The following is a 15,107-nucleotide window of genomic DNA, read 5'->3' on the forward strand; positions in this document are numbered from 1 at the left end:
GTTGACATATTTCTCTCTACTGCTGCTATCCTTTACATCATGCGCCTGTTCAGTTTGCCAGATTGCTCTGCTATTCATCGTCTTTGTCGAAATAAATGTCTGTTTGTCGCCACTACATTCACTTTAATGGCTAGTCGCACTTTCGACCCCCAAAATTGTCTTCATCTGTCCTTCTTGGTTTTTTTTTTTTTAATATTTGTTTCGCTCGTTTTACACCTTCGCGCGTGACTGCCACTTTCCATTGACAATGCACACAAATATTGCTGACTATATGTGTGTGTATCATATTGAGATTATCTGTCTGTTAGCCTGCGCTGTTTTTAGTAATCTTTCTCTTTTTCCTCAATATCTTACAGCAGACCAACTAATGAAATCTAGTTCAAAGCACTCTTGGAACACACGATCAGCGGAAATAGAGAATTCAGTTTACTTTTCTTTATTTTAACAAATCTTGAATGAGCGTTTATCAAAGTATATCAAACATATTTTACAGAGTTCAGAGTGGAATTTGAATGACGTCATAATACACAACATTGTTAATGTGCGCATACAGTATACAAAATGCATCTGAAGAAGATGGCGGGTTCAAGACAAAAGGTGCAAAAAGCATACAAGCAAAGAAACAAACAACACGTGAGTTGTACACTCTTTCCTCATCTCAGGAAAAGTACAAATAAAGCAATAATAGTCAAGGTATCGGTTGATTGCACTGATGGTATGGACACCATTGGGTGCAGTGATTTCAAAATGTTCAAGATATCACATTTGATGAATATGTGTAGGTAGGTCAGTTGTATCACAAAACATCCTACCATTTAAAGATTTCGCACTAAAGTCTAAAACATAAGGAGATATCACTATTTTTCTCACTAAACCATAACTGTAGAGTGTAGACGGTTTAGTCCAGATTTTTTTTTATTATAACTATTGTACACGTTTTGTATATTAAACAATACTTAAAATCTATTATACTAATTCAAATTTTTACATTGGTTGCTTCTATCCCTAACTGACAATTTAGAAATATTTTGAAGCACTAAAGCTGGGTTTTTGTTTCATCTGCAAATGATATATTATGCCTTAAAACATATACATGCTTTCCCCAAGTATCATCTCATAATGACATTACTGAAAATGGCTGCATCCTGACAAATGGTAGCATAACTAGTGTAGGTGTTTTTCGTATATTTTCTGTTAACATCACATCAAAGTGTAATAAAAAATAATTCCCCTATCATGTTATAGGTTGATTATTAAAACCTTTTACACTGTTCCACAAAAGATGTTGATTAAATCATTTAAGACATTTAGAATGCGAGTAAAAAACAAAACAAAGCAAACAAGCCACACAAACACACATACAGAAATTGTAGATGTGTAAATATAAGTGTGCAAATATTTTTTTTAATTCATTCATATTGTACAATATACCACAGCTCATAATCATGAACTTATCAATTTTAAGAGTTGTATGTGCTACAAGTACTAGTATGAGGACAGTTGTAGCGTCAACATTACATGCATAATGGAGGCAGTACGGAAAGCAGAAAGCATGTAAGAAAAGCGTGAAACGAAGTAAAGGGGAGGAGATATAGCAGAGAGAGAGTCATTTTCCTTTTTTTTTTTTTCTGGGGGCCCCACAGCCAGTCTGACTCCCTCGCCCTTGAAATTGAGCCCGCTTAAGTCTACAAAGTCAACGACCGGAAGAATTGATATCCTCTCCGATTCAACAGTCACTCTCACTCTTTTATTTGTTGATTCTGAAAGAACAAGCCGCCGCCACTTCATTTCAAGGGCTCGCCCCGTGTTCAAGATTGATGCGCGGAAGGCCGAGCTACACCACAGGCAGCGTTCACCCCCGAAGATCTCCGCCCGGTCTCTGGGGGCACTCGCTGCTATTATTCGGGCACGCAATGGCAGCATGCGACGAATTTTGTTCCCCTTTCTTTCTCTCTTCGCTCTCATATTCGCCCAGAGAATCGTAGTCCTGTCTCCGCTCTCCTACCCGTCTGGTGTATCTGTCTACCTCTCACGTCGGGTAGAGTTCTTTTATTCCCCCTTTCTCACCTCACTGCTGGAAAACTGTTGTTATCTTATCCCGTGCTGGTAGTTCATGATTTTGTCTTTGTTGTGCTGTGTGCTTTTTCATTAATCTGTGAAGAGGTTGGTGTATTTCTCAGCCATATTTCGTCAAATTATCACCCATTTTCGTTTTACTAATGGTTACAATGTTCAAATCAGATGTAAAACCCTCCAATTCCGTATTTGAACTGGTTTTGAAATCAGTGGGTGGTATGGGGTAAGCACTTCTACTTTCAATTTCGATCTTGATCATTGATCAATTTTCACATCCTAGGCCTAAGCATTCTTTTTTTTTTTTTGTAATACACATACGTAATAATAAATGAATAAGAGTGATTTTAACCATTCAGTCATTGAATGTGATTTTCACTTTTTATCTTTGATTTCATCAACATGATCATCATCTTTTCTTTACCAGAACATCTTTCTTTTGCTCAATATTGTTATGTGATCTTCAATATGACTAGGGCCTATTTCTTATCATGATCATCGCATTGTTATGATTCCCAATTTAAGTTTATTTTTTCATCATAATCACCACGTTTCCTGATCCTTATCCTATATCTTTAGTATCATTATGATCATCATAATTGTGTTTGCAATCTTCATTTCACATATCTATTTTCATCATATGGTTGGTGGTCCTCACGTCATTTTATTATGTTGGTATTCAACCATCTAATGTGGGTTAGCGTGCCAAACACCTCGTCATGTATGGCCTGATAGGTTTGCGTAACATAATACATTGGATGGTCACATTAATTCTCAGGCGATGTTCGTTATTCCGAAGATTCGTTTATTATAAAATGTGAACATGAACCGAGGTTCGTTATTCCGAAAGTTCATTAATCCGAAAATGAAAAGAAGGCTTGTGCTAAACTAAACGAACCTTCGGAATAAAAAAGCTTATTTTCTTTTTGGATTAAGGAACGTTCGGAATAAAGAATTTCGGAATAGAGAACCTCCGGAATAACGAACCTTATATTTTGTTTTCGGATTGACAAAATCTTCGGAATACCCAATTGTAACCCATCTCTCTAGGATGATAGCATTGATGTTGTTGTGTCTAGCAAGATGAGATTGTATCGAAACCGTTGCATATTCATCTTCATTTTAATCCAACCCTTGGGTGGCTGAATATTTACTTTACAATTACGTGGATTCATGCAAATATCATGTCGTAGATGTATAGTTGATGATTATATACTATTACATATGCGTTGGATTATGGTAGTTTATGTTCCCTGTTCTTTCCCTTCAATTTCAGTCCTTATTTTCCTTCTTTATGCGCTCTACCTCTCTCATCCTTTTACTACTCAGCTTTAATAAAATTTCTCCTTTTTAATATCAAAATGATGATATTGTTCCTCCTATTCATACTCCCTATACCACCCTATCAAGTGACAAAAGGAAGCACATTTTGTAGTACAGTCCGATCTCTCCTATATCCAGCCTCCCTTTATCCGGATCTCTCTATTATCCAGATGCGATCTCGGCATGATTTTTTTTTCTTCGATCTAATAATATACACGGGGGAGGGGAAGGAGATTTTAAACTCAAACCAAATTCTTACACAAACTCGCATGAAGTACATTACTATTCCCACCATAGGCCTAATTAACATACATCCACATCTTATTTCATCTAACATGCATTCAGATATCCACTACCCCCAAATCACCGCAAGAATCTCAACAGAAAACTTTCCATTAAATCAGGGCACGGTACAGGCGATAGTTCATTGAGCAAATTGTATCCGGCCAAATCCTTTATCCGGATGAGCGCCGGTACCGACTTGTCCGGAAAGGAGAGTTGTAGGGCTGTAAAATGGGCAGAACGTGTTTCTCTCACATAATAATTATTTGTGCAATTTCTTCTTTTTTTGACCTCTCACTATTTCATTATTCCAAAGCCAGTGACAATATTTTGTTGCAAGCAGGTTAAGCATGGCTTTAAACGTATCAGAAAGTGAAAAACTCAATTTTGAATAAAAAATCATTTGCTTCCTTTTGGCAATGTAGGGCGTTATATACTACTAAGTACTACTAGCCCCCAGCTTTTTGCTCCTTATATACCTTCCTCTTGTTCCTCCTACTATAATGTTACGCTCACCAATATTTTTTCTTTCTCCTCAACATCCACCTCTTTTCTCAAAACCACCATTATCATTATCATGATTTTTTTTGTTTTCTTCTTCTATATTTCATCGTCTTTATTGTTCTTTTTTTTGTAGGATGTGGCGAATGTACCACACAGGATGACTGTTCCTGCATGCAGTTATAGTCCTGCATATCTCACTGGTACACCCCTTGCATTTTGTTTGTACGGCGCTGCGTGCATTATTTCGCCCATTAAACAGCACCAAGTAATTAGACGCAATGATTATGCACAAGGGTTCCGGCGTGGCAGGCGGAAGAGGCTCAACCAAAATATTGACAGAGCTTTTAAATGAAAAGACGTTTGGGTTTGAATGTCAGTTGCCTACAACTCTCAACTCCATCGGGACACCGTTCGCCATCTCACATTTCCTGTGCGCGCGATCTGCCTCGAGGCGCTTTACGAGGGATCTCTCGCGCGTTAAACTTGGCATGTAATCGCGTTAGTTTCGGGCGCGCGGGCGTGGGCCATTATGGAGCTAATTCCGCGGCGCGGACGACGGGCACAAACCAAACGATGATAGAATTAATGACTTACTTTACCTTGACTCTGCCATTAATACGCTGCGACGCACCTTACGAAAATCGGACCCGTTTATCGTAGTTAATGGCTCTAGATAAACAAAGAGGGATGGGGGAATTCAATTTATCGAAGCCGGTAGTATGGCAGCGGAATATGATCACCGCATTTTACATCACGCTGCGTTCTTTTCTTCTTTGTTTGCGCCTGAAATTGTGTGCCCCCTTTTGTGGTACGATTTTAAAGCGCGAAGAATTTGGGCGCCGGATGGTAAATTGGCCGGTATGTACACAGGGACATGGCATGGGCCTAAATGATAATGTACACACATATCTTAATTAAATATGATATCGCGGGACGGGAAGTGCTTCTGGTTAAAACAGATTGATATGGTTTGATTATGGCTTCCGATGGCTGCTCCATCTGTCATCTTTAAAATGACGATAATTCGTGTAATAATGACAATAATATGATTTCTACTTCCCCTGGGTGTCCTCTTCCGGAGAAGCACGGTTCTTGCAGCGTCCGGACACAAAAGGTAGTACCTCATTAATGCCAGGTAAAGGCACGGCATTTCCCTGATTGGGGTCAAAAGGAACAAAATAGGTGAAAGCACGTGTCCCAAGGAAACACAAGACTGTGAAAGACTCCATCGAACCCAAAATATTATGTTTACAGGTTCTTATCCCTATCTACTCAAACACAATTTGTCCACTTTAGAGACCACTTCTAACACCTTCCCAGTGTAAGCTATTAATGTTCCCCCAGCTTTATTGTCCCTTCTTCCGCAATCATTTAGGCAAGTTGTGATCATCATTGTGCAATTCATCCTCCTCCTCACTACATCATCACCATGCACAGCGACTTTCCGTTACAGCATGCTCCATATGATCATCATCATCATCATCATCATCATCATCATCAACATCATCATCATCACCATCATCATCATCATCATCATCAACATCATCATCACCATCCCATCACCACCACCATCATGAGGGAGGGCTACGTGCTTTCTAACATTTTTCTTCGATCTGCTTCATTAATTTTTTGATGACAAAAACAACAAAAACAAACAAACAAATAAACATGAGTATGATGGTATTTAAGTCTTGATAAAGGTTATTCCACCCATTTATTCATGAATCATGCATACAGAGAGATATGAGCCCAAGAATTTCCATATCATTACCTGCATGATGTGATACAGTACTGCAATAAAATTGTACTGCAATAAAATTGTACATTACTCTGTACTTCTCCGTTTTAAAGACATTTTGTGGATGATATCAAACCTGTTAGCAAAATAACTGGGTCAGGTTGGAAGTTTAAAAAAAAAAAGACTTTCCATACTTAGTGATTGCAATATAAATTAAAAGGTTGTAGGCATAATTATGACAAATCTATTCATCGATCATACTGCTAGACTACTGATTCCATTAAGATAATGGCCTGTAACAATATGCGCGAAACTAATCACACACACATTGCCGTGCCAAGCAATCCGAAGAAATGTCAAAGTAGGAATGCATATTATTCATGTTAAATTCAAGCCAGAAGTATTGAAACGTTAGCTTTTGATTATTCTGAAGGTTGTTTTGATTCATCTACAATGACATATGTGAGTGCATTATAATATGTGAGTCTCTCTTCTCAGCAAAGCATATGAGTACACAAATGTGTTTCTGTCCTTTTGTGCAAACCAGCAAAATACACTTTAAAATGCTTTAAAAACTTTCTGAATACTGTATTGTGTGTCATGGAAGTAGCTCTTTTATTTTGTTGCTCAAGATCTTAACAATGCATGGATTGAATAAAAATTCCTAGCTCAAGTAATAATCAATAAGCCATACAAGTAAAAAAAAAGTGTTTATACAGTGTACTTGAAAAAAGCTTTTAAAAATGTTGATCGAAGAAAAAAATCTATTTGTATTTATCTTTGTTCATGTAAGACTGTCAAAAGGAAATGTAAATCAACACGCTAGTGACAAAATAATAAACCACGGTAACTGGACATTAAATACATGTACATCACAATTCAAAGATTACAATTCAATCTAACTCATTTAAAAGTGTAATATTCACCCTTTTTTGTTTCCGCCGCTGGTAAGACATACATGTAGTTACTGTGTGCACTCTACAAGCAGAGCGCATACAACTGTGTAGTCAATTTTCCATTTAATGTTTCATACACACACCATTACACACAGACATGCACAAAGCACATCTTTTAAATGTACCAGTACTAGTATATCTTTTAAATGTACCAGTACTAGTATATCTTTTAAATGTACAAGTACTAGTATTCAATTTACACACTGTAAAGCCTATGCATCTTTTGTTTTGTTATATTTTGCAGTCACTGTAGAGTTTTCCTTTGCATGCATCAATTCATAGATATCAATTCATTTATTTCCCCCCCTCCTTTTTTCCTCTTTGAAAATGTATCCGACAAACAAGTTTTTATTTCTTATTTTTCTTTTTTTTCAAATAATACATTACTTTTGTTACTCAAACTCTTGTTTTACAACTAATCACGGAAAACATGTCCAAATTTTCTGGATAATCATCTTTAATATGAGGATAATTGTCATTAATATTATCAAAATTGCATAGCCTTGGAAGTATTATTTTTTTTTTTGATGAAGAATGATATATTTGTTCTCTCCATACATGAACCAGTATAAAACATCTATAAATAAAGTGAAATTCGCTCTCCTCAATTCATGAAAAGCAAATTTACGCATATATAAATAGTAGATCACTCTGGTATTGTGAACACAGCACCCTTAACAATCATGAATACATACAGGATATATTTTAGAGGTCCCAAATACTTTAGGTACATATCTATCACAGACTCTCCGACAAATTTAAGAAAAAAAAAGACCTCCCAAAAACACTTCTACACACTTGCTAGAAGAAACCAAGCAGAGGAAGAATACAGCATGCTTTTTCCTGCTAAATATGCTGAATTTCTATTCAAAAAAAGTACATTTGATCATTATAAGATTCATTCATTCCTAAAACTTTCCTTCTGCACTTGGCACACTCAAAACCACATTTGGAAGAAACCATTTTTGATCAAATATTCCACCATTTAACTGTGCTGGCAAGAATCAATTTTGTAAAAATAGGTAAATGTCGATGGGAAATCACAATGAAAATAATCAATCTGCTCACTGCAGTATCAGATGCACATTCTCAGTTAGAATAGATTTCTATTTACAAAAAAAAAGAAATTGAAAGATTATTACCATTATTTTTTTTGTAACTATGACAGCATTTCAGTTTTTCTTTGATCAGTACAGCTGAGATCTTACTTGGAATGTGTAACATCGTTGTGAAATGCAATTTAAAAAATGAAAAGAAAAAAAAAATCCAAACTGAATTCTCTACAATTTGATCTTTTGTAGCTTGGAAAATTCCTTCATGTCTTACTGTTTTCTTGCCTGTCGAGAAAGCGATCATTCAATAACACCTCAATAATTCCCTTTTGAACACTCTGATGAATTAACCATATATCAAAAGTGAGGAAAACAACAGGGTAAGACATCGAAATCTAAAACATCCTTTTACATCACACAGGTACTAAATCCTGGCAAGTTGGTCATTGATCTTTGTACAACTGTAATTGAAACATCAAAAGCAGATAAGAAATAGAATAACTGGACGGATTCTCAATATTCATATATAAGAAATCAGCATCTTCACAACTGTACAAGGACATATGACGATTATTTGTTCAAAACATATCACACAGCCATACTGAAAGCCCAAGTACACTGTAGGAAAAATCTGCATAATTTGTGTAAAAATCTAATAATATGATTTTCTTTTTTCATTATGTGAGGAAATAGTCCTAAATACCAGCATCCATAGTAGTCATTCAAATATCTGTCTGGAGTACATGGTTATAGGGTGGTCTCATTACAGTTTTGATGTCTAATCATCCAGACATCATCAAATATCATACGACAAACCAACTGGAATCAAACTTCAAAAGAGACGGTTTGATTTGCCAAACACTTTCCTTGCAATTAAACAAGAACTTTATATGGAACAGCACAAGATTGTTTACACTTTGCATATATCTACAATTTGGTCAATTTCTGGGTAGACAATGCCCTTATAAGCTTGTCAGCACAAATATACACATTTCTTGATCCAATGCTCGTTTGTGCGATAAACACATGTCCTCTTCCAAGATTCAGAAAGGGTAGAAACTAGACTCCTCCCAGTCTCTTAGAGAAAATAGATTCACAGGAGTCCCATTATTTTGTCAAAATGTCACATATACTAGTGATCTAATTTCACAGTCGTCTGTTGATGCTTTCATTCATCTGCTTCGATTGTTCACTGCTGTGGCACTAGTTCCCATATATTGTTCCAGCTCGGCGCTCGAGATGCTATAATCGTCCCCATCATACTCCTCACCAAGTTGGTTGGGGCGGTTGGTGTTGTCCACCTCGTCGTGGAAGTAGCCCACGTTCTCCGCCCCCTCGAGGCTGTACGACCGATTTGGGCGTGCAGCGACGGCGCCATTGGACGTAGGTCTCAGCGGGGTACTGGTGACAGGCTGAGCAGCCCCATTCCCTCGGCTGTCTCCGATGTAGCTCTGGTGCCGGTAGTGGATGGTCTGGGACACGGGACGCGTCTGGTCCCCCGCCCGCGAGACGCCTCGAGACGACGCCTGCTGCCGCTGCGCTCGTGGTGTGACTGAGGCGTACTGGGGCGGCGGCGAGATGCTGTCGTCCTGCGACCGCCCCCGCCGGTTGCCACTCGATGTCGCCATGGCGGTGGTGGCCCTGGCAACCATCGGGGTGGCATTGAAGCCGTTTTTCATCTCCCAGTTTTCGTATTCGGTGCGCAGAGGACTCTTGGATCGCCGCATGCAGAGCAGGCCGGTGATTAGAACACTGATGACGAGAAGGATGATGACTGCCAGTGCGATGATGACAATCAGCCAAGTCTCCAACTGAAGACCAGATGTACTGGGACTCGAGGTCGAATCAAGCACGGCTGTATAAATGAAGGGACATGCACTGTATTAGCACAAATAACACATGGCAACATCAAATGGTCTTCCTATTGAATATTTCAGTTGGATTCACGCTCAATACCCACAAACAAGATTGTTTCATGTATGTGAGTTGTAATTGTGATCCACCAGACTGGGACTGTTGTAGATTTAGGATCTTTATTTTCACACCTGTTCAAATTTCTTATCCTCATAGAAAATTCTATCAAACTCGATATTTTACATTGTACTTGTCAATTTCTGATCATTGTAAAAGACATGAGCCAATATCATAATAACAATGATAATTATGCTAGTTACGGAGCAGATGTTCCCTTTATGCTTTCGGTAAAATTAACTTATAGAGAGTACCAAAGTGTTATGTAAGAGCCATGCATTGCCATGAAAATGGGCTCTGAACAACCTCACCTAGGCCCAAATATCCATGAACACTATTGGTCAACCTTCATCCCTCTGCTTAATGTTCTCTTGCTTTTATTGATGCCTTGTTCGCCTTGGACTACTCAACATAACAATGCCGGAACTTTGGAACTTGGGTGTTTGTGCCAAGTTCATTGTGTCTCTGCCCGTGACCAGGGATAGCCTGGTGCCAGTGTCGCTGCCCGTAAAGCAGTAGATGACAAGTTTGAGGCCCGTGGTTCCTTTTTTCGGACATGTTTGCTAAATTATAGATCAGCAGTTGCAATATTACAAATTTCATTTGTAGAGGGCGACAAATTGATGAAAATTCACACCTCAACAATATTGCTGCTAACCATGCTCATACCTGGTTCCATCCCACACTGTAACAAAAGGCTGTGACATCATCGCTTTGTTATTTTATTGCCTACAGCATACAGCAAATTTAGATGGAATTGATACAAGGCACATTCACAATATATTTAAGTTCAAATGCAGTAGCTTTCACAGATATGAGATATATCAGACTTACAATCTTGACAGATTCGTCCTGTGAAGTTGGCGGTGCAGATACATCTGTAGATGCCCACATAGTCCTCGCATGTTGCACCATTCTGGCACGGATTGCTGGCACACTCGTTGATTTCTGATTGTAGAAAGGGCAAAGGGGGAAGTACATGTCATGTTATCTCTTTATGAGCTATGTTTGCAAACATGACTCGGTTGATAGCTCGCAAATTTTCCATGTTCTGCTAAAATGCAATACTGAGCAGAAATCAATCACTGAACAGTAGTATGTCATAGTACATTGAAAAAGTCATGGCGATACCTTTGTCAAAAAAGTACATCGTAGCAAAGCTAGAAATTTTCTTTACAGCTTTTCTGTACTGTATATTTTGCCTAAATACTTCTATGAAAGCTACAGGGCTTTAAAGAGCAGAGCATTTTCCGAAAGCACTCAAGCATTGCAGTCTCGGAATAATATTGCACAAAGGGAGTTTGCACATTGGTACACCACGTGATAATTGTATTTTTGTTTAATGTAATCCACATAATGATTCTTTCGGAAGATTTCATATGCTGTAAAGTAACAATTCCTTTAGCAAAGCAGAGACTAACTGGGTACTATCATTACCAAAGCTCTCTCAAGAAGGAACATATCTCTGGAGTCTCTATCCTTGTTTTCTCTCTGCACTGCAACTTCCCATAGTGAGATGATCTGACTGTAACAGGTGGTTTTAATTTGTATACAGCATTTTCAAACCCTGTCCATTGAGATTTCAATAATACTGAAGTTTAATGAATATGACTTAAAATGTCGATCTTGGCATAATTGTGTATATCTCATAATTATGATGACCATTAACTGCTGTTGTTCTATACAAAACAAGAGCCATGTGATTTGAGAGGTCAAGCCCAAAATGCCGATTTTCAAATCGAGAAATCCCCCAATCACTAACACCATATAATGTAGTAACTAAGTAATATGGTCAAAAATCTTTTCAATATTCAATACCTCATCTTTGGTATCACCTCCCTAATGATATCAGAGAATGTTTATCACTGTAATCTTGTAAAAGAATTTTCATTGCTATGTAAATCATTTAATGATGTGTTTTTTAGGTTGATATATAAATTCCTATTTTGTTTGTGTGTGCTCTTATACACGTATCTGTCTTTTGTTTTTAAAAAGCGCTTAGAGACTTAAATGTAATTTGCGCTCTACAAAAACGGTTCATTATTTTTGCTATCAATGCGTCCTTCAAATGATGGGATACAACCTATGACCTTTGAACCCATGACCCTTAATTCTCACCTGTCTGGCAGAGGTCTCCATCGTAGCCAGCAGGACAGAGGCAGGCAGGGTTGGAGCTTGACCCAGCATTACAGATTCCTCCATTCTGGCAGCCTGTCTCTGTGCAGTCAGCTGTTGAAACAAGTGAAGAGAATTATATCATGTGAGTCCTTGCATCTGTAACACTAATGAAATAATAATCTTGTTTATTTATTCATTTGTTTATCATATTTTTTTCATGTATTAATTCACTCACTCATAAAAACATTCATTCTTTCATTCATTCATTCGTTTGTTCGTTTAGTCATTCATTCATTCATTCATTCATTCACTCACTTATTCATTCATGCATACAGTTATTCACCATTTATTGATTTTTTTATTGAAATATATACATAGTATGTACGTATTAATGTATTGTTAGAAAAGATATTTCCTCACAAAGTCTAGACATGTTATCACATTGCTGACAGAGAATGCAGGTACAGACCTGTACTATACATAATGGAACTATATAATGCAAATGTATGTTGACTTATGTGAATTCACGATACCCTTAAAATGACTTTTTGTGTATATGGCCAAAAGAATATTTGAATATGTGCTATATATAAAAAAAAAAACCAAAAAAAAAACCCAAAAAACAAAAAAAAACTCATCTTAAAGGGACTGTACAGTACTGGTTGAGGTAGGGATTCATGTTTTGAACATTCCTAAATAGGAAAATGAGAAACCTCTTATGAAATATGAAAGAGCATGTAATTCTAAGACGGATTCAACATTTATTTGGTGAAAATTGGTTTTCAAATGGCTGAGATATCCAAAAAAGTAAAAATAATAAAAGGCGACAGGCCACGCCTATTATTAGGATCTCTTTGTTCTACCTTGTTCTTGGATATCTCAGCAATTTCAAAACCGATTTTCATCAAATACACTTTTGATACCCCTTAGAATTGCATGCTCTTTGACATCTCATAGACTGCTTTCTGAATATGTCGCAAAACGTTAAAAGCTAAATCCTCACCTCGACCAGAACTGTACACACCCTTTAAGGCTAATTGGATATTTCCACAAAAAAGCTTCCAAACCAAGATTCTGCTAGTGAGATCATCTGTCAATCACTGATAGTATAAATATGATTAACAAGACATTGGAATGCACCTTACCCTAGGACCACGATGCAAATTATGCTTAGTAACGAGATCAACAATAACAAGAATAACTGAAGTATATAGTAACACTGTTTAATGCATTTAATTTGGCTGTTTGGGATAGTCAGATGACATAATATTGTGGGTCATTTTAGAGTTGGTTGGAATGATTGGTCAATATCACTTAATACATTGAGTGCAATTTTAGAAAGACATGGATGCCTACAGTAGTGGAGACAGAAAACAGTTTGTGCCTTACTTGTTTCACAGATGTCCCCAGTGAATCCCTCGGCACATTGACACAAGAAGTCGCCGGACCCCGTTGCAGCACACTCCCCGCCGTTGAGACACGGGTTGGACGAGCAAGGATCTACCACAAGTAAAAGTGATGGACAAGTTACACCTCAAATCATGTCGACAAATACCAGTACCTTTTATGCCTTTTACGCAGCCATACTACAATGTACGGTTCAGTGGGCACAGCTTTAGACACATAAAAACAAGATCCACAGTTCTGATGCCGCCAAGTGCATACACCTTTGACGTGATGATGTTTTATCCATATCATCACTCTTGACCCAGAAATTAAAAGAGGCATTTGGTAATACATTTGTATGTGATTGATGGTAGGAACCTTTCTTCTACAAAGTGAACACTACAGAGACTACCATGTCCCCAGGTACATGTACCATGTTAATCATGAATTACTACCGTGGCCCAACAGTTAAGTGTATCACTATTTGTATCATTATACCATAATGCACTTTTGTCCAACTGCAGCTACAGTGTGAACTATTACCCATAATGCTCTTTTGTCCAACTGCAGCTACACTTGTATGGTCTGTAAACTACTTGTCATATGTGACCGTGCATCACAAAACCAACAAAAAGTCGCACCCCCTGATTTTCCGTGAGGACTCAAAAAAGGTGAAACTGGTCAACCACGTCAATATTGCCTTTTTCATATTTTCTGAAAGAGCTATCCTTCTTCTACACTATTCCAAAGTTTGGGATCATAAAGTGAATGGGAAAATGTGTTTTAAGCTCCTTTTTTGGAGAGTAGTGTGATCACGTATGTCTTGGAGGCCCATTTCTTTTGAAAACCCTTTGCACACTCTTCACTTTTAACTCTAATAACTCTGGAAAAGATAATAAATGCTACTTGTTTTGAAAGTTGGCATTAATCATGGACAGAATGTGTTAATAGAGTATGCTTAATTTTGGCTTACTCTGATAATCACTTCATTGTTGTTGCTCTTGTGGTTTACATCTTGCTTTTTGTCCCATTCATCGCACAGCTAGCATGGGTTGGTAAGGATTAAGTGCCTGAATAGACCCTGTACTTCAGAGCCTCTTTTCTCAGTTCACACTTTTCCAGAGTGTGTGCTTTCTTATCAATATTCAGATAAGTTAGGGGAGTCCATTTGAATTGAGTTTTAAAGATTAGAGTCTGCTCTTTTAGAATCTGCCCTTAACTAAAAATCCTTGTCTGGCAAATTTTTGTTGGTTTTGTGATGCAGGGTCACAGATGTTTTCTGAGTGCACATGACAAATAATACTCCAAACATTACAATACCACTGCAAATAGCACATGATTTATTTATTGCACATGTCGAACAGCATCCAACATAATTACTATTCAAAATCCAATCTTTTGCTACTCATTACATGGTAAAATGCTTTTATAAATTAGTGTGGCCACAAGGATACATGAAACAAATAGTACTTGAACAAGCACATCATTTACATGTAGACCAATCTGAATTTTGTCATGGCATGCAATTTCTCATTCATTGTACGGAATTGAGACAGCTCCAAGGTTATATGAACTACGTGTAAGAAATCTGACACGTTTCTACTGTCTAGGTTTTAAAACAGAGTTGCTCCAGATCAGTCATCATAGTGTAATACACTTCAAATAATACACACTGTGCTACATGTAAGCCTACGTACCACTGCC

General features: G+C 37.6%; 1 protein-coding gene across 1 annotated transcript in view; it reads right to left on the reverse strand.

Moving 5' to 3' along the window:
• Nucleotides 1–9,043: 9,043 nt before the first annotated feature.
• LOC139720491 (uncharacterized) overlaps nucleotides 9,044–15,107 on the reverse strand; it is a 143,613-nt gene continuing 137,549 nt past the window's right edge. Inside the window, exons 66-69 of the mRNA XM_071631845.1 lie at nucleotides 13,407–13,517; nucleotides 12,018–12,128; nucleotides 10,734–10,847; nucleotides 9,044–9,783 (exon numbers count right to left, since the gene is read on the reverse strand). Coding sequence (XP_071487946.1) covers nucleotides 9,101–9,783; nucleotides 10,734–10,847; nucleotides 12,018–12,128; nucleotides 13,407–13,517 — 1,019 coding nt within the window. The 3' untranslated portion in view covers nucleotides 9,044–9,100. The remainder of the gene's footprint in view (nucleotides 9,784–10,733; nucleotides 10,848–12,017; nucleotides 12,129–13,406; nucleotides 13,518–15,107) is intronic.

This window comes from Diadema antillarum, unplaced genomic scaffold (assembly GCF_040938485.1).
Source record: "Diadema antillarum isolate AM-2024a unplaced genomic scaffold, OU_Dant_1.0 scf00000128, whole genome shotgun sequence".
NCBI classification, from domain to species: domain Eukaryota; kingdom Metazoa; phylum Echinodermata; class Echinoidea; order Diadematoida; family Diadematidae; genus Diadema; species Diadema antillarum.